The following is a 23,957-nucleotide window of genomic DNA, read 5'->3' on the forward strand; positions in this document are numbered from 1 at the left end:
AATACACAGCAGTGTAATACACAGTAAAGGTTTAAATTTCCACTGTTACTGGATTGCTATTCCTATGAATAAGCAGAAGAACTATCATCCTCTTCACTTTGCAGTAGTGCAGCCCTTTTAAAATTATGTCACTTAAAATTACTTTGGCATCCCAAACTACTGCATCCTTATCTTAAACCTTACAACTGGTTTTGTGCATCCATGCTCCACTCAATTATCTACTACCTCTCTTTGATTACACTGTTTACTCAATGGAGAAAGGCATGTCTAAAAAAGCAAATCAAGACATCTGTGTCAGTCTCCTTGTCTCTCACACTCATCTCTTCATTTAGCAAGCGAAATCAGAGACCTAAGTATGGATGGATGAATATTCACAGTTGTTTGGGTAAACTCTATGTAAAAAAAGGAGTAAGTGCCTTTCATTATAAGGACAGGGTTGATTTACAGCCAGTACCATGTGCCAATAGGTTCAGGAAGTATTCCAACATGCTTAAAGGAATTCTGTCAAAATTAGATACTCACTAAATCTGTCTAAACTTTAATATTATTCCTATTAAGTGGAGCCTCTAATCCTTCTTATGCTACTGGTGATGCTGCTTTAAACACAGAATTGGGTCACAGTGTTTACTCATTCACACTTACTCCTGAAGTCCTTTTTTAGCCCAAACTTCCTACCAGTCATCAACTGCAAATTAACATAAGGAAACATGTAAAAAGTATTCACTTAAGACATAGATGTATCTTTCCAGATAGTATTTTATACATTTTCCTTAAAATAGACCCAATTGGCAAGATTCTGCCCCATTTTCTTAATAAAGTCTAAAACATGAGATACAATCACAGCATAATATGGGGAGTCCTTCAGCAGGCTTTTACATGCTTTCTGTATTAGACAGTCACCACCACTTCATCCTGCAAGAGGCATTATTATTACTCTTACATGATTTATGCTTGAAAGTGTGAGAGATAGTGCAAAGATCCTGTGCCAAATTCACAGATGGCAAAGAACATGAGCTGAACTGAGAAAGGCTTGTAAGTGCGGGTATATCAGTGGTTAGTTTTCTTCCTTTTTATACAGTCTCGCATTTCTGAAACGGCAGTGATAGGTATAGCCTAGCCATTAAAAATCTAACCCCAGGTTAAAAATAATGACAGTCATTACAGAAATTAGGTCAAGCAGATTTGAGCTTAAATCAACAGAAATACAGCATCCCTTCATGAACCTATTTTTCAGGTAATGTTTCTTCTGATGTTGTTTTAATGTGTGAACACTACCCAGTGAAAATACACTGTAGTCTGAAAGCATCTGCTGCATACTTAGTTTTATTCAAATATGGTACTAAAAAAAATACAAAATTGAAGACATTTTAGTTCAGTTACATTATAACTTGATAAAAAGTAGGGGAAAAAAGTCAAAATGGGGATTCATTTGATGCTTTTAACCAAGCAACTGCGATACTCTGCTTATTTCACTGGGTTGGTGGTGGGTTTTTTTTCTTATTAGAATTCATTCAGTATTTTGAGATTTTGGATGTAACAAAAACCCCCAAAAAATACATTCTCCAATAAGTCAATCCCATGTTTATAAGCATGTCAGAGCTTAATGATGAACCACTTAAAAGAAAAATATCTGCAAATCTGAGGCTGGCAGACCTGTAAACAACAACAGCAGAGTGCTTTACCTTCTTGTGATTCTTGTAAACATTTCTGTGGGCAAATCCCTTTCCACAGAGCTTGCATTTATAAGGTTTATCTTCACTGTGTATTATTTTGTGGGCAGTCACTTGATCAAGTCGTTTGAAGGACTTATTGCAAACCTCGCAGGTGTAGGGGCGTTTTTCTGCAGAAAATGAGTGGGGGACATTTAATCTCCTGCTTACACAGGGGGAGAAGATGAAAGGCAGAGACAGTCATCTCCTCTGAGAGATTTTTGCAATTAAGTCAACCCAATTAAGATTAAACCAATTAGAAAGACATCTAATGCCCTTTATGTTAGACAGTTAAGTCACTTCACAAGAGATGAGCCATAGTGTATCTCAAGAAATTGGCACATTCTTTGCAATAATTACTGCTAAAACTAAATTCTGATTAATTAGCATAAATCAAAAGAGAATGACTTCAAAGAGGAAAACTCTGTTTCCAGATTACAAATGTGAAAGAGGGCATGACAGTTTAAATGTTTTAAAACTTAATTAACAATATACATATTAGCTTCCAAACCCAAAAGTTCCTATGCAAAAAGCCTTTACGCTTCAACTGGTGACTGCAACTTAGCTACATTAATGCTCATCCAAAAGTGTCAAAAGAAAGCTAGAAGACTCTGAGATACAGATTATGAGAAATGAGCTTTTGGTGCAGACTGATATAAAGAAAATAGTTCAATTCTAAGCCTCTGCAGCTGTAAAAACCTGTGTATTTAAAATGCTAATGTATTTGACAGAAAAATGTTTATGTTTCCATTGTGTTAGCTGATGTTTCTAATCACTAGAAATGCTAGACTGCAGTGATCAGAAATCCTGACCAATTTGTATCATACTGCCAAAACTATGGACAGGCCACTCCCTGCTCACAGTCACCTGTTCCAAAAGAGGACAGGCACAATGAAACAGTTGTGTGTGGTCTGTGAAATGATGTGGAGTACAAGCCACTTTCCTTCAAATGGAACCTATGTGCATGAGTCCACTAACATGTGTATGTATGAATGAATGTTTGTCTTTTTGTCACAGATCTCTGACTGACACCATACCCTTACTCACGTTTTCCTCAACACGAGACTTTACCCAATGGTTCTTCACCTCCTCTACAAACCAAATAGCAACCTTTTGCCCCAACCCAGTTAACTGACATCATCTATCCCAGCTAGCATGAAAAAATAGCTCGACAAAGCAGCAACAGCAAGAAGACTGTAGTGTTACACTTGGTTTTTGAAAGGCTTAGGAAGATAGCTTACATGGTTTCCTTGGAACATGAGATTTTCTTGAGCAGCTCAAGGCAACACAGAATTCACCAAGCCTTCTATCAGGTAATAATTCAGATAAAATTCAGGTAAAATTCAATGTCTGTTAAATACATATACATATACATACACATATACATATGTTTCTGTTACCTTTGTACGTTACCTGAATGAGTTATCATATGGCGCTTTAGCTGGTTAGCCGAAATGAATTTCTTGTCACATTCCTGACACTCAAAGATCTCATGGACCTACAAAGTAAGTGTTTAATGGTAATTAAATATGTGTCGCCAACAAGATCACACATCTTACATATACAGATATTCTCTAACAGACTGTAATTATTTCTTAGCCAGCAGCTACACTCACAAATATTCTGTGATTTCCCCCTTGCTAGTACCTTGGTAAACAATAGTATCTCTCAAAAAATAAATATTCATCATTGCAAACAAAAAATTATCACTAAAAGTACCTACAGAAAAATGGGTCATGCAAATTTGCAGCACATGATCCATGTAAAATATTACTATTATGAAAGTATGAATAAAACCAGATGCAGAATACCTTTTTAAAACATTTCATTCTAGTCAGTAAGACATAAATAAAAGTAACATTTTTTACTTAGATGGTTGTATGTAGTTTATATAATTGTGCTACCTATTAGAATCCCCCCAGCCACAATTGAAATAACTTGCAAGGTATTCTTAAACACAGTATTTAATGCATCAGAACCCAGACTGTGCCTTAACACCATACAAATGTCTGATTTCAACTTATGAGCATGGTTTAGCAGTCTCATTGAACACATTTGCATCAGAACAGAGACTTCCATGCATGTGCATTCAAAAGCTACAGCTATTAGGTATGTATTCTATAGCTGCTACTCTTTAATCAATTTTTCAGAAAAGAATCAGACAGGCTTGTGTGCACATGCATTAAATAGTTGTAGCTACCATATTCTGCTGGCACTCCTTAATCAGTTCTTTAGAAAAGTACACCATTACATGGTAAAACAACAGTAATAAAATATAGCAAATATTTTAATTAATAATTATGTTCAAACAGATTTTCAGTGTAAGAAAACTTGTCCAATAAGATGATTCATGAGCATCCAGGCTGTAATACCACAGACAAGTGCTCATGCAATGATTTATTTGTGTAACAAAATTAGTCTCCTTAGAGGGCTGTAACAGCTATCAACATTAACCTTTGCTACATTAAAGTCAGAACATACAATAGTTTCACAGGCACTTGAAAGCTACACCTTCAGAAAACTACTAGCTATACAAAACAGCAAGCATCTGAACAAGATTAACATATGCACAGATAAATACACTCCTTCACTTACAGGAGTGATGATCTTAAAATTTTCATGAGGTCTCTTGAAAAGCAAAACGTGATTCAAAGAGTTCTGGGGGAGCAACTGAGCTAAAACTTTGAAGATGCAAGTAATCAATGATCAGCTTTTCCAGAAACTAATATGCATTTCAATCTACCACTCCAAGAACTGGATGAGACTCCATATGCTGGAAGGCAGTGCTTTGAGAGAGCAAGGATATGAGAATATTGCACCCAATTGAAATTATGAAATATTACTGATGATTTTAAAGCGGTGTTCAAAATTTGGTTTCTTCTACCTTTCTATAGGCTCTTATAGTGATTGTGAAAAATGAAAATTGCAAAGTAGAACTAAACACTGCCCAGTGTTAAAGAAATGGGCAGAAAAACCCTGACACAGAGACACTGTGATGAAAAAAGGTGAGAGGGAGGGCAGGAATCACAGACGATGTTTAAGAGTGACTCTCTTCACCAAAATTTTACATTAAGTCCAGCTCTACAACAAAGAAAGTTAAGAAAGAATCAAGGATTTTTCATGAGCAATAAAACACTCTCAATCTCTGATCGTTGTTCTAACAACGAATAGAATCTTTCTTTCTTCTGTCATTTTCTCCGCAGCAGACCATGCTACAGCATGCCTCTTACTGGAACCTTACAGATTCATATAAGAAATCTGCCAAGAAATCCAGAAGGCCAACTGCACAAACTAGTCTTACCACTGGAGCACAATCCTGCGTTTCATACAGGCATTAATTTTATGACCTTCTTCAAAGCAAAAAAGTTTCCTGTCTTACACTCGAAGGTGTCCTTAGCCGCCTTCTCATAAAAGAATTCGCTACTTCACAATTCAAAACACCTGCCTACAACTACAATCAGAAACTCACCTCACAGCTCTATAGCCAGAAAGAGACATAACCCCACACACACCCTACAAGTACTGAAAGTGTAGCACTATTAATTCTGACTGCATCATCCTGGAAAAAGAAACCATCAACACTGAGAGTTGCCTGAATTTTTCTTCCCTTTGCACTTAGAGAACAGTAAGCCTCAGCGGAGAGGCCTGGCAGCCTGTGCTATTCACATGCACATGCTCACCTTGAAGTTTAAGTTCCTGTGCGCAATTCAAATTCAAAACATGGTGGCTATATTCAAAGGTACAAAGGGAACCCTTTAGCAATAATCTGCATCAATGAAGACAACACTCTCCTCACTTGCTTACTCACTTTTATCATTGTTCAATGATGGGAGTTCTACATTTTACCTAAATTTCAGAGCTTAGTATCGAAATATGTGTTGCATTTTCCCTGGCAGTAGAAATCACAAACCTGCAGAAAGGAGATTTTACAACAAACTTTTTCACTCTATTACCCAGTCTTCTGTAAGCTCCTGTACAGCACTGCCTTAGTTGTGTTTGCTGAGGGTTTGTTTGTTTGTTTGTTTAGACTACCATATCACTCAGCACAGACTACTATAAATACCAGATAGAAGGATGGTACTTTACAATTGGAGAAAAAGATAAAAGAGAATAGGTGGATAGACAAAATGGAAATCAAAAAGATACTGATCACCAAAAAAAAGCAATCATCAGTGGATCGACATCCTAACTGTTCAATTCTGTAGGCATCATGCATCATAACTGTTGTTAAAGTTTTGTAGGCATCATGCAGGAGGGTAGTATTATGGTAAGCAGTTTTGGAAATCAAATATAAAATTAAAAATGTAGATGAGGCTGTTCTGGTTAGGATTGTAATCAGTAAGACAAGAATTCAAAACAGTTTTTACACTCTGAATGAAGCTCAATATTTAGAAAGAAGAAATCAAATGCACAAATGATGACCAACAGCTTACATACAGCACCACTGCAGAAAAGTTTAATGAATTCCAAAGTATGAATAACGAGATAAAGGCTACTGTCAGAAAGCACTGTCATTCTGTATCAATAAACATATTCTATGTGTTAATAAACTTAGGACAATCATTCTTCTATTCTTGACACTACCAAAGGCTCAACTAAACATCAATGCTCTTCTTGTCTGGGCAGCTGATTTCGAGAAACACATAGGTGAAAAAAAGAATCCACAGGAAGAAAAAGCAGTTTGGAAAGACAGATGCATCAAGAAAGATTGAGGTAAGTGTGTTTGTACAGCCTAGAAATTGCAAATGGAGTCCAGAACAACTTTGCAATGTGCTGTTACAGAGAAGACTATGGTGAATTTTTCTCAGCATTCTCTCAGGTAAGACAAAGAGCAATTAATTTGCAATAAAGAAGATTTTAGTAAACACCAGAAAAAAAAAAAAACACTGAAGCTGAAAGAGAGAATACAAAGAGACATAGAATCATAGAATAGTTCGGGTTGGAAAGGACCTCAAGATCATCTAGTTCCAACCCCACTGCCATAGGCAGGGACACCTCACACTCTATGGGGGTGGTAGAATTTTCTTTAGTGGAACTTTTCAGGAGATGAGACAGCACGTATCTGGAATGATTTAGGTATCCAGTGACTCCCCTCTGTGAACCAGAGGGCTAGACAACCTCCAGAGATCACTTCCAGGCCTGTACCACCTTGAATTTATTGAGGTTAAACGAAACAAACAAACAAAAAAAGGTCATGTTACCAAAAATTAGCACGGTACAAGCAACAGCCTAGAAAACAAGGTAAGACTAAATGACAGACAATGATGACAGCAGAGTTTAATTGTGCATGGCTGAGAAGGGGCTTATCTTTAGACATTTAAGGTGCAAGCAATCCACAAGACACACATCGGTAAAAATGGGTTTAAATCAAAGATGACATGAAAGATAGAGATCTGAATGACCATCTCTTCAGAAAGTAAACAGATTTCTTAATCTTCCCTACAGCCACCCTCTTTACCTTCTTTCTCAGTCAGATTTCTCTCTCTGCTGCTTGGGCTTATTTTCTGTTATCTCCTATACTTTACCTTTATATTCTCCACTTTTATTTCTTTACATTGACAGGAAATGGCTGAAAAAAAAGTCTCTTTTCCTATCTGTTTCACCCATTGTTTTCTTACTGGGTTTTTTTTTTTGCCTGTAGAAGTATTTATGGCAATATTTGTGATTCTAGCCTCAATACCTAGAAATGCAAAGTAAATCAAGTAAACAGAAGTCTTAAGTCCTACATGCCATCTCCATCACTATCTGATGTAGGTGTGTGAATCCAGAATATCTATTTACTGGATGTCATAAAAGAGGAGCCAATAAAGAAGAGGCAAAAAAGTTTTATGCATGAAATCTTCCTGGTGATTTGTAAGCTAAGTGCTCACCTGAGCAACCATCAATGCTACGTGAAAAGCTTGTTAGTGTGCATCAGAGAATCTGCACAGAAACAAACCAAACATTTGAGTAAAATGCACACCCTAACAATAGTATCTTTTATTTTCAGGGCCAACATAAGGTGCACTGGATGTGTAAATATTACAATTACATGTTGCAAGGCATACCAAGATTTGGCCTGAGGAGTAATAAAATATAGCTCTGTTACACAATAAATGCAGTTACAGTAATACAAGCAAGAAGAAAGACAAACTAAAAAGAAGGGGGCCACCATTTTCTTTGCAACATCATATTTTAATTGATATCATATATACCCTCAATGGATTCAGGTTATAACAAGGGCATTATTAAAGACTTACAGTTAATCTGATAAACAGTACAATGTAGCTTTTTGTAAAAACAGAATCTCCCAGGTTTTAGTCATTTATTAAATTAATCTTGAAGGGGCTTCCTTTGGGTACAATGGATTCAGAATCTCATAGTCATAGTCCATCTGTATTTATCTGCAACAGATGCTTTTCAAACTGTTAACCCCTCCTGTTCTGGTTATAAAAGATTAGGGGTATAAACAAGAAGACAGTAACAATTTGGTTCTGAGGAGAAAAAAGCTTTACTACTGCATAACTAAATTACAAGTAACCCTTTTAATGGTACGTCACAAAGTAATATGAAAGATTCACTGTATTTTGTACAAAACCTGAAGGCTCCTGAACTTATTTTATGGTCTGTATGAATCACGTCATTATATAACATACTTTTACATTTAGCTTAGTGACTTAAGAACACCTAAGAACAGCAGGCAACTTTGACTTCATGATGGAATGCATAAAATGATCCAAGCACAAACATCTTTGATTTTGGTAAAAGATGCATTAAAACTTTAGGAAGATTTTGGTTTAACTAATTGTGATTACAAAAAAAAATACCTCCAATAAAATAAATTAGTTCTGTAGCCATGAAAGAGATTACGCAAAAGTTCTGCATTACAGCAGCTTTCAAGTGACCTAAGCACCACAGTCTCACATCTTAGTGAAGTTAAAGCCTGCTGTGAGTTAGCCTTCATCTTACTGACCTTTCGATGCTCTTGGAGATTTGCTGCTGAGGAACATTTCTTATTGCACACTGAACACATCAGCTTCTTCCTAGAATTCCCTGAAACAGAAACAAACTACCGCCAACATCTAAAAAAAGGAAGTGCTAAGAACAAACCTGAATATTTCTACTGAGTCTGTGACTTTTCACAGGTCATTTTACTGACATAAGATTTTTATGTTTGTATCCCATCTTCAAACTGTTTCAAATCAGGAGTTCTCTGTGGGTGTTCAACAAACCAGTTACTGATGGAATGTAAATCAAGAAAACTAGAACAGTAAAGAAAAAAAACCTTCAAATAGATGTTATCACGCATCACCAATCCAATATGAAGAGCATAATTCACAACTAAGAACTCACTTTACAACTGAACAGTTGATTTCTTCCAGAAGTCAATTCAGGAGTTAGTGCAGCAGTGACAAATAGTTCCCAAACTGAAGTCAAAACCACCATTTCTTATTTTTTCTTTATTCAACAAGCATTAAGCATTCTACTATATAAAATAATATACCTTTAATGGACTTCAGTTAAAACTGAACAAGACAAGGAAATTGCATCATGAATTGAAACCTCTAAAACCTCATCTAAAATGTAAATTAAAAAACAAGCTACAGGTCAGCTACTGGATGTCTTTTCCTTCCCTTTTCACAGTTGTTTCAAAAAGTGACAGAGCATTTAGTGGGACTTATCTATTACTTACACTTTGAAATTCGTTTTAGTAACCACAAAGCTGTCTTATTACAAGACAAAGCCACCACAAACCTAATTCTTTGTTTAGAATTACATGCCCATGCAAGGTATTTCCTAACTTATATAAACAAAGATTAAAAGAATGGACATAGAATGGAAGGGGAGTCAAGCACAAAGTAAGTATGGATCAGAAACTAACTCATTAGATGACTTCTAGCTCAATTTTCAAGACTCTCAGCATCCTACACCTTTCCTCCTCCTGCTGTCCTAAGAATTCATATTATGTTGTTTCTTCTTACTACAATCAATTGGTTCAATATTTAAATTTGTAGTATAAAAAAACCCAACTTAATCTCACATATGCTTTTGCTGTTCTAAAACTTATGACAAGTATTTACATATACTGATATACCCATAGATAAAGGAATACACTTCAACTTACAAGAACATTTATAAGCCTTTTTCAGAGGAGAGGAAGGTAATAATGAATATCTATTCATACCTTTGTCTAACAGGCAGCACACGTAACAATCCTTTCTACTTTCCCTTGCCTCCTGGTGACACACGACAAGAAGGGGTTCTGTAACGGTCCCTCAACAGCAGTAGGTTATTTTCCTTCCTGCACTGACACCAGATGTGATTTCTATGACTCCCCAGTGGTAAAATAAAAGCTCCACTCATTGTGCAAGCCGAGCAAAAATATCCTTCAGGCGTCTGCTCTCAGTCGTGTCTGAAGTGATCATTCAAAAGAATTGTGGAATTTGTATACAACCACATAACTGGCCAAAGCTAAGCCTAAACATAATAATGCTCATGGATAATCTTTTGTAAGGAAGGTAATGGAAGAGATTTTTTACACTGGAAGTTTGGCAGAAAAAAGAGTTTTCAAGTAATGAAAATCTTACAAAGCATCTCAGTGCTGTCATCATCAACCAAAGACTGTTTTCTTTGCACCCTGGTAATTTGCTGTCCCCACAGATACTGATCTTCCATTGATATTGAGAGGGGACATACAGAGAGAGCAGAATGCCAGAACTGAGATCTGCATTGTGGATCTGAGAGCAGTAATTTGCTCTTTCATGGAAACAGAGTGAAGTTTGATTGAAAAGTATTGATTCATAGTGCACAGATACAAAAATGCTAGGGCCTAAAGGGACTATTGGATTGTCTGGTCTGGCTTCCTGCACAACAGAGGCTACAGAATTTTATGCCATACCCTCATCGAGCCTAATCGTTCGTGAAGCATGTCTTCCAGAAAGGCATCCCATTGTGTCCCGAAAATACCAAAAGATCAAGAACTCACCACTTTCTGTAGCAGTTTGTGCCAGTAGCTGATTTTCCTCACTACTGAAATGTTTTGCTTTATCTATTATTTGCCTTGTTTAAACTTCCCCAAATTCATATTATATTTTCTGCAGCAGATTAATGATTCATCTGGTATAGAGTAATTTCTCCCTGGGGGAGGAACTCTTGCAATTAGTTACTTTTCGATTTTCTTTTTGAAACAAATGAATCCATTGAAAAGGAAACCAAAGACAATGCTTACTCTGATTTGCAAATTTAAGGCTAGTTACATGTTAAGAGAGGTTTTTTCCAAAGAAATGTTAAATGTCTTACCACTGTGAACGTTTTCTTTATGTTTTTTCAGGGCATCCTTACTCTTGAACCTCTTCCCACAGCTATCTGCCTTGCATATGAACCTGGCATCCCCTCTGCATGCCTCCTTGTGCTGTTCATAACTATATGCGATAACCAGTAAAAAAAACCGAAACAAAACAAAAGGCAACACATCAAGCAGTATCTACAAAAAACAGACACAGAGCAAGTACTCGGAGCTTAACACATGCTGCACTGCAGTTATGAGGCCATCTCATGCGTTACTTACAGCAAAGAGAAAGAAAAGCATTTGACTTCTTTCACTGTTAGGATTCACAGAAACTAACAAGCTTGAAAGCTAACATGCAAAGGGAGGCCAGCAATGATATGACAGCAATCCACTAACTCAGACACAAAACCTCGATTCTGAGCTGAAGGAAGTATTGCAAACAGAGCACTGAAAACTGCTTGAAGTGTCTCCTGGGCTGATATTCTCTGCGCACTGAAGTACACTAAGGGAAAATAAAAACAACAGAGTTAGGGGAACATTCTACAACTTACACAGGCTTGCAGTAGCTAAAAAAATACACGGCTCTACAAGCACTCAAGTAGGTGAACTATCTCTTTCATATGTGAAGTCTCCTGGAACTTAGTGGGACGAATCAAATACATAAACAGCAAGAGTCAGGATCATACTGCTGTATCCTCATGCAGATCATTCTTACTTCACATGTTGCAAATATTTACTTAACTAGCTATACAGCACAAATCCAACTTCCACTATAGATGAGAAGCAACAAGTCTAAATTCAAGAGAAACTGCTTAACTGCCTCCAACAAATACTTCTCTGCTACACGATTTTTTTTATTTCCATGAAAGAACACAGAGCTCAAGTAGAGCTGCCAGTTCTGGGAATGTTCACATTATGCAGATGTAAGGAAGACCAATTTATTACAAGAGCAGCCTTAGAGACATTCTATGCAATATGAGTCTGGTTGTTCCAATGTAAGATAAATTAAATGTACTACCCATAATCACTTAAGCATTTTATATACTATCTGTAATTAAATGTAGAAGTAATAGACCTATTTAAATGCAAGCAGAAAAATACATATACAAAAGACAAACAGTTCTGGGTTTGTACAAAAGTGTTACTGCAACATATATTACGTTAGTGACAAAACTGCACATTTACACTATCAAGGACAGACAGTACAGATGTGCTCTTAAATCTCATGTCTTTCATGTTTCAATTTGGGTTTTTTTTTTCAATCACCCAAATAATTAAGCAAATATGAAGCACTGTTTTCCCCTTTTTTTGTCCTTCTAGATCACCGTCTATTTTCTTCAAAATTGTTCTTTAGTTCTGTAATGACACCCACAGCTTAAAAATTACATCTCCTAAACTACTAACTAGTGTTTAAGCCAAGAGAAAGAAATGACTGAATGAAATTGATTTAAGTAATCCCTGAAAAAAACCACTCCTGATTTTACTTACTGTCTTTGTAAAGCTTGTTTCACAGGGAATTTCTTTGCACAGTTTTGGCACTTAAATTCCTTTTCCTCACTGGGTTTTTGATGCAAAGTCTGAAGATGTTCAGCTAGAATCTCCTGGCTAGCAAAACTGGATTCACAGTTTGGGCATGCATGCTCTTCATTAAAGGTGAGGGTATCTGCATGATTGGAAGCAAAACCAGTAAAGGAATAGTTTTCAGGGAATATTTCGGTTACATTACATGCAAAATGGAATCGCAAAATTCACAAAAGACATTTGTCTCTGAATAGATCATAGCCTATCTTGAGTGGATTACTACCAACATAATTGCAAATGGATGCAAAGTATTAAGTTGGGTGTGAGTTACGGTGCTAGCCTAAGTTAGTCATCCAGATTGTCTCTGCTTTGGTAAAGATGTGGAGAACTCACCAGACAGCTCACCTTTTCTTTGACATTTTACTTTAGGACTGTCTGAAGAGTTTTATGAGAAGTTTTATTGCTCTTCCATCTAATAAAAGAGAAACTACCCCTCTTAGAGCAAAAGCTTAACTTCCATAAACTTGTATGTCAGATGAAACTCATTCTGTCTTTAGTTCCAAAATTAATGGTAGCTTCTCATGAAATCTAGGCTCACTTACTCACTAATTCACAGGAGTGGCTGCTTCCTATTAGGCAAAGAAAAGAACCTCAACTCAAACCAAAATAGACAGATAAAAGTCATACAAGAGCTCAGACTAAACCTGGTAAGCCTTCCAGTTCCCCAATCCTACACAATTAGCATTCTCTTTCTTCTTTTAAGCTCCCAAGTTACCCTTTTTTAAAATATTACTCCCTTGCAACTTTTTCACCTGCTGGTTGCACTTCTTTGTTGTTGCCACTGCCATCATCTTCCTGGGTAACAGTTACTTCTTCCTCCTCCTCCTCTTCTTCCATGTCACTGTCCAAGTATCCAATCAGAAGTTCTGTGTCTGTTTCAATATCTTCCACAGCCAGATAGAAAATATTTTCCCCTTCCTGTGGCAAATAGTAAGTAGAAGCAATAAATAATTATGTCAGAAAATTCTAGAGACAAGTATGGGACCCTGAACTAATATTAGCCTTCAGCTACGGAAGGGATGGCTCAATTCCTCAGGGCACACAACGCTAGAACTGCCTTTCTAAGACTTGTTTCCCAGGGTGGCTGCATGGACAAAGCACCCTTGTATTGTGGAAATATCCCCCTGCCTCACCTGTGAGGCTTTTCCAATAGGTACCGTAGCCTACACCAAGGTGAAGGTGGTATTAAAGTCCTCCTCTCCTGCCACTCCGCCTGACAAGAACTTCGAAGTTTAAAAATGAAACATTTGAATATTAGAAAATAACCAATTTTAAATAACCAATACAGCTTTAGCTCCATTTGCTGCTGGCTGCATAAATTATGTAACCCAGCTTTCAGTGGCATGTTCACATACTTTTATTTACTTTGTCTCGCTTCCCTGTAAGATTCCCAGCCTTTTTCATGAAGAGGCTTTCACCCCTGGTCAGTTATCTTCACTATCAAGTTAGCAGGAACATCTGTAAAACACACTTTAAACCACTAGATCAAAACCCTCTGCTGGTTTAAATCAGCAGAGATTCACAGATCCACAGAAGGCCAAAGATCCAGCCCAGATTCCGTACAAGAGGACAAGCTATGTACTGATAAGCTCCAAAACCTTCACCCCAATGAATAAACAAGCTTCCAAATAAGATACATAAGCTAACAACTTTGGTCTTTGACTATTTAATTAAAGTCACGAAGGTTGGCACAGGGCTGAGTGAGGGACACGAGAGGGGCTTCTACAACAAAACTGTCTCCCTCCTAAACTGATACACATTGCTGCTTTTTTACCTTCCCATACGAGAACCAACTCCTCTAGGTACTACCCAAGGTATCAAGGGAGATTTGTTTTCATGCAATTAAGGTTTCAAAGTTCAATCATAAATCCTAAAGCTTATCTGATTAGCATCCAGAAAAGTTATCTGATGCTTCTTTATATTACATCTAGCCATATATTTTGCAACAAGCTTCTAGCACAAGGCACGATAATGATTTTTAATTTTTGCAATATCCTAAGATTAATTTAAACTGTTAACAGGGATGTAGTATTCCTCAAGCTTTAGAAGGTTTGTTGTATATTACACAAGATATTGTCACACCAGAGTGAAACCTATTTAATTCAATAGACTTGATACAGCTGCTGCTTTGAAGGACTCAGCACTTCTCTGTCCTTATCTCAACAGCAGCTTTTGAAAAAAAATAAATTATGCATTTTTTTTTCAAGATACATTCTGCAGTCCAGATATCTATCAGCATGCCACCCTAACTTCTGCATACGTCCAAGAGTTGCTGGTTTTCATATGCCTCTGTCAAGTTGCACAGACCCCTTAATTTGCTACAGTCTAAACTCAAAACAAACCACGTAGTGAAACTCTTGACACGAGGAAAAGTAAAAGGTCTTTCTACACTCAGTCTCCACTTAGACAGGATAAAACTGCTGGGGTAAACCTTCAGTACATCACTGTTTAGGATAACCTTATGCTAAAAGCAAGGCAACCTTATAAATGGAAGCATGCACCTATTAATGGCTTGCCAAAGGGAGGGAAAAAAAATTAGAAGAAAAAGCCACATATCCCAGGCAAAAATTAAACCCCAAACTATTAAGTCATACATGACACATCCTACACCACACAGTAAATCTGGAAAAACAGCAACCAGAATTATTCAGGTTAACCTAGACCAAGTGTAAGAACCCCAACAATCAAGCTGTTATTGATACTGTTACATCGTCACCATCTCTGCACTTCCCTTATGTATATCCAGGGCTTGTTTTATAGCTCATGCCTAAGAACAGACTGGTTCTTTCCCATTTGCATACTTTTGGTTAGTAAAGAGAGTAATAGTAAAGAGTAATGGAAGAAGGACAAAGGAGTGCTCTTGGTTGCATTCACATTGAAAAGAAATTAGCTCCGGTGCCAGCCCACACTAAAACACAGCTCAAACTCATTTCTCCTCCAAGGCTAATTTGCCTGGGTGTACCAGCCAAACAAACGCTAATAGTCAGGTATTCAGAGCACTAATTAATCCAGATACACCCACACTGTAGTAGCCCCCCAAGGCAGCATTTTCAGTGAAATCAATGGAGTATCTCCAGAAACCACAAAGGAATTTAAGTCTCTCCTCCCACCAGCAGCTCCGGAATGAAGCACATTTACCTACATGCTTACAGAGACAGCAAATGTAGCAAGAAATATTTTAAATAACTTTAATAATCCTCCCATTTCTAAGAACTCATCTGCAGTTGTTCCCCCTGTCTATCTGCTTAGGCCATGCTGGTTGTTTCACTGGCTGTTTTGCTAACCATGCTCATCTGCAGCAAGCCACAATGGTCCTTAGGAGAAAACTCCAAGTGCTGGTCATGATTGCATCACAACCTACCTTCATGCTTTTCTTGATTTATTGTTCCACTTTGGTTCTCTCACCCTCTGCCTTGACTGTCATCTTCTAAGCTCTGAGCCACACTGACCTGCCCAGCAAATAAGTTTTCTTGTTCCAACAGCTCTGCTAGCCCATTTTTGCTCCACTACAGGCATATCTCACTCAGATTCTTGGCTTTTCCACAGTTACACACCTTCACATGTGCTTTGTAAGAGGAAAGACTGAAAGGGAACATGGGCCAGGAAGCATTCACAGCTTGTCACACTTCCATCCAAAAGTGTAAGACATATGTCATCACTCCTGAAAGCTGAAAACACAGGAAAAGGAGGACGCAGATAGTCTTGTGTTACTTTAGAAAGAGTAGGGCTTGTCCATCCTCCAGAGCTTGATCAGCTTGCTCCAACCCAGCCTTCCTAATCCTTACCAAGTTTCCCTTGATCTTTGCCTGCAGCTCCAGGGTGTCAGGCTGCCCAGAGTAAAATCAACCTCAGCAATGTCTGTGAGGGCAGAAACCTCAATCCAGGAAACATGTAGGTACTGTTAGAGTAATTGGAAATGTTCTCAGAGCAGACCAAGCAGATCCTTGGAGTATTTGGAGACTGGAAAGAAAACTAGTGGGAAAGATAATTAGTTGGCATTAGCATTAGTGGGTATGAACAAAACAAATCATTATTTTCCCTTCATGTTTTTGTTAGTTCATACAAAGTCTACTAGAAAATTGCAGAGGGACAGCTCTGAAGCACACAACCAGCATGAAGTTCTTAAGCATTCGTTGAACAGACTTAGGACAAGCAAAAGAAGCCCCCGTTCTACCACTGTGCTTTATTTTCACATTTTATAGGCTATCATATCATTACTCTCAGTCAAATATTCTCAAGGAAACAATTTTTAACTTGTGAGATTCCCTGAAAAAGATTCACTTTAAAGAGTAAGCAGCAGAACTGAGACAGAAAATTCAAATACTTGTTTAAAAATTTAGGCAACATCACATTAGTCTTCATAAAATACAAATGTCTAGAGAAAATTTGCATTTCACAAAGGTAATTGAAATGTGCTAGTTAAGACACAAAGCTTCCACCCATCTCTAACTATTTTATTTTCTCCTCTTAGTAAATTAGCCCTTTTTATAAATACGCAGACAGATTTTAGTTGATTCAGTTAGTTTAAGATTATGAACTTTCATGGTTGATACAAACTATTTTTCACAGCCACGCTAAACTGAGTAATTCTAATGAAACTAGAACAACTTTACTGATGTAATTCATAACTTCTTGCTCTTTGTAAAATATAATTTTATCATCTTGGTGGCAAGCACGCAACTCTCAATTCAAATTAAAAGGTATCGTTAATGGAAACATTCCACCAATGCTTTGCCCACTTTTTTTTTTTCATAAAACAAAGTGCTGTTGCACCAAGAGGCCTTAAATCTGCTTATCATTAATGGAAAAGATTGTGAAATTAAAATAATGAAGGATTTGTGGGTTGGGTTTGGTTTTTTTTCCCTCCTAAAGGAATAAGCTTTGGGATTTGCATTACCATCTACTGAATAAGATCAAACCCTGCAAAGAAATACACCCATACTCAGCTTTTTTCAACACAAGTAGTGCCTATTCTTAAATTAAATATTTACAAGTATACACGTATCTCTACAGCTTCAAGGTCAGTCACATGGAATACACAAGTTACTTTGGCAGCTGATAACTGACAATACTAAAAAATACCCTATGAGATAAATTTTTTGTTCGTTCTCCTAAGTTTGCCTTCCCCATCCTTTTCATAATTTTGTACATGCTGATAGTGTTTATTCTATTTTTCTCTGTAATTTTTCTAAATATTTTTCTGTGGAAGCTTTCACAGGACTAATATTCTTGCCACTCTTTTTCCTTTTTCAACTATCCTTTAACTCCAGTATGATCCTTCTAAAAGTCATGCAAAAAGCACTAAGCACACTCTAAGCAAGGTACAATGTTACATGACACAGCATAACAGTCTTTCCATTTCTTTATTTAAATAATTGTTTTCATTATGAAAAAAAAAACCACTGGTTTGCACTGGATATTCCATTATGGCTTCTATTCAGAATTTCAGGTCATTTTACTGACTGCTTTATTTAAAATATAATAATGAACATTAATTGTTCACACTGTTTAAAAATTTAGGCAACATCTTGCGAACCTTACTTTGCATTTGCTAACATTGACTGTAATTTATCACACTGCCTGTGTGCTGATGCCATGCTAACCACTGGCTAATGCCTGGGAATTCTCATGTCTGAGGACCTCTCATTATCTGGTACTATAAGCAGGACAACAAATCTTTTGACAGATCATGGTATACCTGAGTGACCAAAGCAGAAGGAAAACATATAGAAATAATTGCATAAGCAGTAGTTGTACTTCAGTTATTAACCAACCACTGATTTGCCACAGACATCAGGAAGAGCATAATAAAGCAGTCAGTCATTGCTGACTAGCTTTTGCTGAATGAATGGTGAACACTTTTTCTTACCTGTTACTCAAAATTCAACTGTAGCCTAGATGTTAAGACCTAAAGAGGTCCGACCCAAAGTCAACCTAGAGTACAGGCTCAGAGAAAAAGCAGATGACAAAGCTGCTCAACAGTGACCTAAAACAGGAACAGCAACAAGGTCCAAGAAAACAGTGTAGGCAGCTACTCATGTGGTCATGCTCAGCCATCAATCTGTGACGGAGTGTCACAGACTGACATTCAGTAATACTAGAGCTTTGGAAAGGAGGAGGCACAAATCAAGCAATGGCTGGCAGATAAGCACATAGGTTTCCCAACACAGTACACTGCTAACAGGAGCATTCAACTGTGATAATGGAAGAAAAGCCAGGCAGAAGAGGCATAGTAGGAAATACAACAGTGGAATGGAAATCACAGGAAAGCTCACAGCTGGGACAGGAAGAGAAGCTGATACTAGGTCTGCAGGGTAATTGGCAGCACCCATCTCATTGGGCAGTGCTTGCTTAAGATCCAAATAAGCAAACCAGTCCCTCTGGCAGCAGCAGGTTTCAGGAGTTGGACAGGTCATCAACACAGAAACTGAAACTACCAGTGTACTCCCACTGAGTACAAATAGAGAGGAAGGGGCAGGGCAAAGTACAGCAGTAATGCAACTTTTACAGAACTACATGCTAGGGCTTCACTAGCACTTTTTCTAAGGACCTCTTTGGTGCTTTATTTTATCAATCTTATTTATGGTATTATATTTAAGCACAAGAGTTCACTTCTGGAAAGAAAGGTAGGAAAAGAAAGCAGTCTGCTACTTTTCTTAAATCCTGCAATTTTACTGAGATAAAGAGGAGACCAAATTAGTAAATCAATTACACAAAGCAAACAGTAGGAATTCACCAAACCTACCTGGATGGCTGCCAGGTTCTTCTGTTCCTGTGATGGAGCCTCATGGACAAACCGCAGCCAATTAGAATGGCGTGGATTGCTTGCATCCAGGATATAAAGGACCTCACCTTTATTCCCACGAACCTGAAACATAAAAACAAACAATATTAAAATCAATCAAAATTTAAATTGTTTAACCAAACACACACAAACGGCCAAAATGCTAAAGGCATGCTTGTGTTCAGTAAGTGAACCTTGCATTCAACAGGTACTCACAGCTGTGGTGCAGTCAAGTTCTCCTCTAAGCATATTCCTTCACCTCAGAATCAGAGGGAGAACACAAATCTGGCAACTTGTGTCAGCTTCCTTTGTTGAGCTCCACTCTCTTTTACTTAGCCATTCTTTTAGTGAACAAGTATTAAAATTGACTTCTGGGTCTCCCTAATCTGCTTGTATGGTCACTGGTGCTCATGCTCTTTCTTCTCTCCTTGTTCCTTCAACTCCTCTTTTTCTCTATGATCTTGCCAGAAACAATCTTGCCTGACCAATTTGGTGGCCTTCTATGATGGGGCTACAGAATTGATGGACAAGGGTAAAGCAGTTGATGTCATCTACCTGGACTTGTGCAAAGCATTTGACACTGTCCCACACAACATCCTTCTCTCTAAATTGGAGAGATATCAATTTGACGGATGGACCACTCGGTGGATAAAGAACTGGCTGGATGGCCGCACACAAAGAGTTGTGGTCAATGGCTCGATGACCGGTAACGAGTGGTGTCCCTCAGGGATCAGTGTTGGGACCGGTCTTGTTTAACATCTTCATCGCTGACATGGACAGTGGGATTGAGTGCGCCCTCAGCAAGTTTGCCGAAGACACCAAGCTGTGTGGTCCGGTTGATAGGCTGGAGGGAAGGGATGCCATCCAGAGGGACCTTGACACGCTTGTGAGGTGGGCTGATGCCAACCTTATGAAGTTCAACCACGACAAGTGCAAGGTCCTACTCCTGGGTCGGAGCAATCCCAGGCACAGCTACAGACTGGGCAAAGAAGAGATTCAGAGCAGCCCTGCAGAGAAGGACTTGGGGGTGCTGGTCAATGAGAAAATGAACACGTGCCGGCAGTGTGCACTCGCAGCCCAGAAAGCCAACCGTATCCTGGGCTGCATCAAAAGAAGCGTGACCAGCAGGTTGAAAGAGGTGATCCCAACAGGTCGAAGGAGGTGATCCTGCCCCTCTACTCCGCTCTTGTGAGACCTCACCTGGAGTATTGTGTACAGTTCTGGCGTCCTCAACATAAAAAGGACATGGAACTGCTGGAACAAGTCCAGAGGAAGGCCACAAGGATGATCAGGGGACTGGAGCACCTCCCGTATGAAGACAGGCTGAGGAAGTTGGGGCTGTTCAGCCTGGAGAAGAGAAGGCTGTGTGGAGACCTCATAGCAGCCTTCCAGTATCTGAAGGGGGCCTATAGGGATGCTGGGGAGGGACTCTTCCTCAGGGACTGTAGTGACAGGATAAGGGGTAATGGGTTAAAACTTAAACAGGGGAAGTTTAGATTGGATATAAGGAGGAAATTCTTTCCTGTTAGGGTGGTGAGGCACTGGAATCGGTTGCCCAGGGAGGTTTTGAGTGCTCCATCCCTGTGAGTGTTCAAGGCCAGGCTGGATGAAGCCTTGGGTGGGATGGTTTAGTGTGAGGTGTCCCTGCCCATGGCAGGGGGGTTGGAACTAGATGATCTTGAGGTGCTTTCCAACCCGAACTATTCTATGATTCTAAAAAAAACTGGAGAGGTCCTTTCCATTCCATCCCTATGATCTCTTTTCCAGATATCCTTTCTGAATTCTCCTTCATGTGTTCTGATGCCGGCATTTTAGTCTTACAGTCTACCTAATTCTTCTTATACTTCCCTGTCTTTTATCATTCAGTCTGTCTTCATTTCCTCCAAACTACAGTTTTAAGTTCTCCTGTCTCCAGTTCCTCACAACTTAGTATTATTGTACTACCTTCCTTCTCCCACACACTGTCCGAGAGTGGACCATTTTCTTATGTACCTTATACACATCCTGTATCTCACTCCTCACCTCACTTTGAAGCGTTTCTCTTTTGCTGACACTACAGACAAGGCCAACAGTAACTTTCTTTTGGATAAAAGAGATAGGACATTCTCTAATCCTGCAATTGTTCCAACTGCCATTTTAGTTTCAGTATCAAGCAGTTAAGGCTTTTTTTCATGAGCTTCTGCATTCCTGCAATCACCCACAGCTATTCAATAATAGTTCTTCACCCTTCACTTTTTTCATACTTGATACTCCTCTAGATTCGCTTGTCCTTTGCTCATTATGTTCTAACAGATCCTGTTAATCCTCTGCAGCAATTCATAAATCCATCTATTTCTGTCTACATTCATATTTCTAGAAGCATCTTAACTGACACACTCATTGCAAAGTATGTCCATATATGAATTCAACTTCTCCACTATCTTTACTGCTTCCCTCTTCTGTAATCTTATCAGTTACTCAACAAACTCCCAACATGAATTATCAGTTGTTTCCATTCCTATCCCACCGCTTCATCACTATGTTCTCTTTTTGCTTCTTTATCACCAAATATAACTTTTCTTCTTCAAATTCCAAATCCAGCAGATATGCTTTCATTACTGTTAATTCTTACTGCCCCGCACCAACCCTAAATATCCCAGAAACTTGTAAAACTGAAAGTTTAGTATTGAAAATCATAGTCCTCATTTCCCCTTCAAGTGTTATATGGGTTTGGCTTTCTTGCTTTTGGTTGGTTGCTTCGGTTTTGGGTTGGGCTTTTTTCCCTTTAGCAAGGACAAACTACATCTTCCCTTGGATGGAGAAAAATCTTCAGATCAAGGACCAATATAACCACATTTATTCATCCCACAGATCCCATTTTACAGTTCACTTGAACAACTTTTATATATGCCTTTCTAAAAGAAATATAAATACGCAGCAGTGAATAGCAAGCAGCCTTAACTATGCCTGGCTGAAATTCTACCAGAACAGATTATTTCAGTAAACAGATTAGTATACTATGTAAGTGAAGGGACATAAATTACATAGTAGAGGGAACAAACACATGCAGGTTTTGTCCACAAAGCAAAGAAGCCACTTTTAAAAAAAAGAATTGTGCACACAATTTTAGCCATCATTACAGAGCCACAGAATTTCTATGGCAAAATTCCAGCTTACACTGAAAAAAAATTACAGTAATAGAAACTTAGTATTTACCAAGTCATTCTTCCTCCTCAAAATAAACAAACATACTCCTGGAAAAAATACAGCTGCCACTGCCATATAAAAAATGGCTTATTTTATTTTAAATAATAAATCAGTTGAATCTCCACTGATGCAGAAGATAAAAAGCCATGCAAAAAGGTCATACAGCCACACTATTATTCCATGTGATTAATTTAGATAGTGAACATATTTTCTTTTTCATCTGACAACAAGAAGTATCCAGAGCAAGTATTCCCTAAAAGCTAGGGATTTCAGCTACATAAGATCAAAATGAGACAGTCTTCATGGTTTTGTATTTAAATAGTTCACACTCTTGCTGTATTTGTTTCTAATGCTGCCTTGGATGAAGCGATCATGAGATGGTCGAGTTTGAGATCCCCAGGACAGTGAGAAGAGCATGCAGCAAGCTCACTGTTGCTGAGGTGAGTAGCTTGAGAGAGGACGCCTGCAACACCGGAGTGGAGAGGGGAGAGATCAGCGTCCAGGAGCCTCAACTCAGAGCGACAAAAGCCACTGAGGAGGGAGCCTCAAGTCCTCAACAGGACTTGCCCAGGACTCGGAAGCTCAGCTCCCTCGAGGGGCTGACTCACAGGAGGCGGAGCCAGGAGGAGTGGCACCAGCTGGGAGTGGCTAAAAAACCTTCCCAGGGAGCACGGCGAACAGAGCCGGCAAACAGAGAGCGTCGAGGCAGAGGGTCGAGGCAGTTTGCGCGGGCAGGCGAGCGGGCAGGGGAGCGGGCAGGGAAGCGTTCCATCCGCCTCATCGAGAGGACTCGCCTGGAGTACAGGAGGGGGAAGGAGTGCTGAGAGACGTAGACGGATTGATTGACCAGATAGATCATGGTTACAACACGATCGAAAGCTGTAGTGAGTACTAATGTGGGTATCCAGACTGAGCCTTCCTGCAGACATGCAGCTGTGCAGGTCTCTGGCTGCAGCGAATGCCTGAGCCTGGCACTTGTATTGGAGGGAGCCAGTGACACTGCTTGTGTTCGCTGTGAGCAAATAAATGACCTGCTCAGACAGGTGGCTGAACTGAGGGAGGATGTTGAAAGGTTGAGAGCCATTAGAGAGTGTGAAAGTGAAATAGATTGGTGGAACCACACCCTAAGGCAAGGGCAGAGGGAAGTGGTTCAACAAGCTATGGATCCCCTTCCCTCCTACCATCAGACAGAAGGTGAGAGCTTAATGGACAAGGATGGATGGAGGGAGGTTCCTCCTCGGAGAGGTAAGCGAAAACCCTCACAATCCCTTCCTCCCTCCCAATTGCCCTTGAATAACAGGTACGAGGTCTTGGAAATTCAGGGCCAGGTGAATGGAGATGGTGAGGCAAATCTATCTAGTGAGTCACCCAGGGCTAGTCACTCACCCACATGCCTCAGAACTTCCCCAACCAAGAAGAAAAGAAGAGT

At 38.9% G+C, this 23,957-nt stretch overlaps 1 protein-coding gene across 25 annotated transcripts in view; it reads right to left on the reverse strand.

Moving 5' to 3' along the window:
* PRDM5 (PR/SET domain 5) overlaps window positions 1–23,957 on the reverse strand; it is a 94,397-nt gene that overhangs the window by 47,735 nt on the left and 22,705 nt on the right. For 22 of the 25 annotated variants that reach the window (XR_010613958.1, XR_010613990.1, XR_010613988.1 and 19 more), the window contains exons 3-10: window positions 19,304–19,426; window positions 13,311–13,476; window positions 12,466–12,640; window positions 11,387–11,479; window positions 10,989–11,110; window positions 8,662–8,741; window positions 3,123–3,207; window positions 1,683–1,840 (exon numbers count right to left, since the gene is read on the reverse strand). Coding sequence is in view for 10 of the 25 variants with exons in the window: in XM_065685839.1 (XP_065541911.1) it covers window positions 1,683–1,840; window positions 3,123–3,207; window positions 8,662–8,741; window positions 10,989–11,110; window positions 11,387–11,479; window positions 12,466–12,640; window positions 13,311–13,476; window positions 19,304–19,426 (1,002 nt within the window). In the remaining 15 variants the exon portion in view is untranslated. Of the gene's footprint in view, window positions 1–1,682; window positions 1,841–3,122; window positions 3,208–8,661; window positions 8,742–10,988; window positions 11,111–11,386; window positions 11,480–12,465; window positions 12,641–13,310; window positions 13,477–16,112; window positions 16,227–16,343; window positions 16,531–19,303; window positions 19,427–23,957 lie in introns of those variants that run through there. The other 3 variants (XM_065685927.1, XM_065685848.1, XM_065685877.1) reach the window with 2 other exon arrangements.

This window comes from Lathamus discolor, chromosome 1 (assembly GCF_037157495.1).
Source record: "Lathamus discolor isolate bLatDis1 chromosome 1, bLatDis1.hap1, whole genome shotgun sequence".
Lineage (NCBI taxonomy): Eukaryota > Metazoa > Chordata > Aves > Psittaciformes > Psittacidae > Lathamus > Lathamus discolor.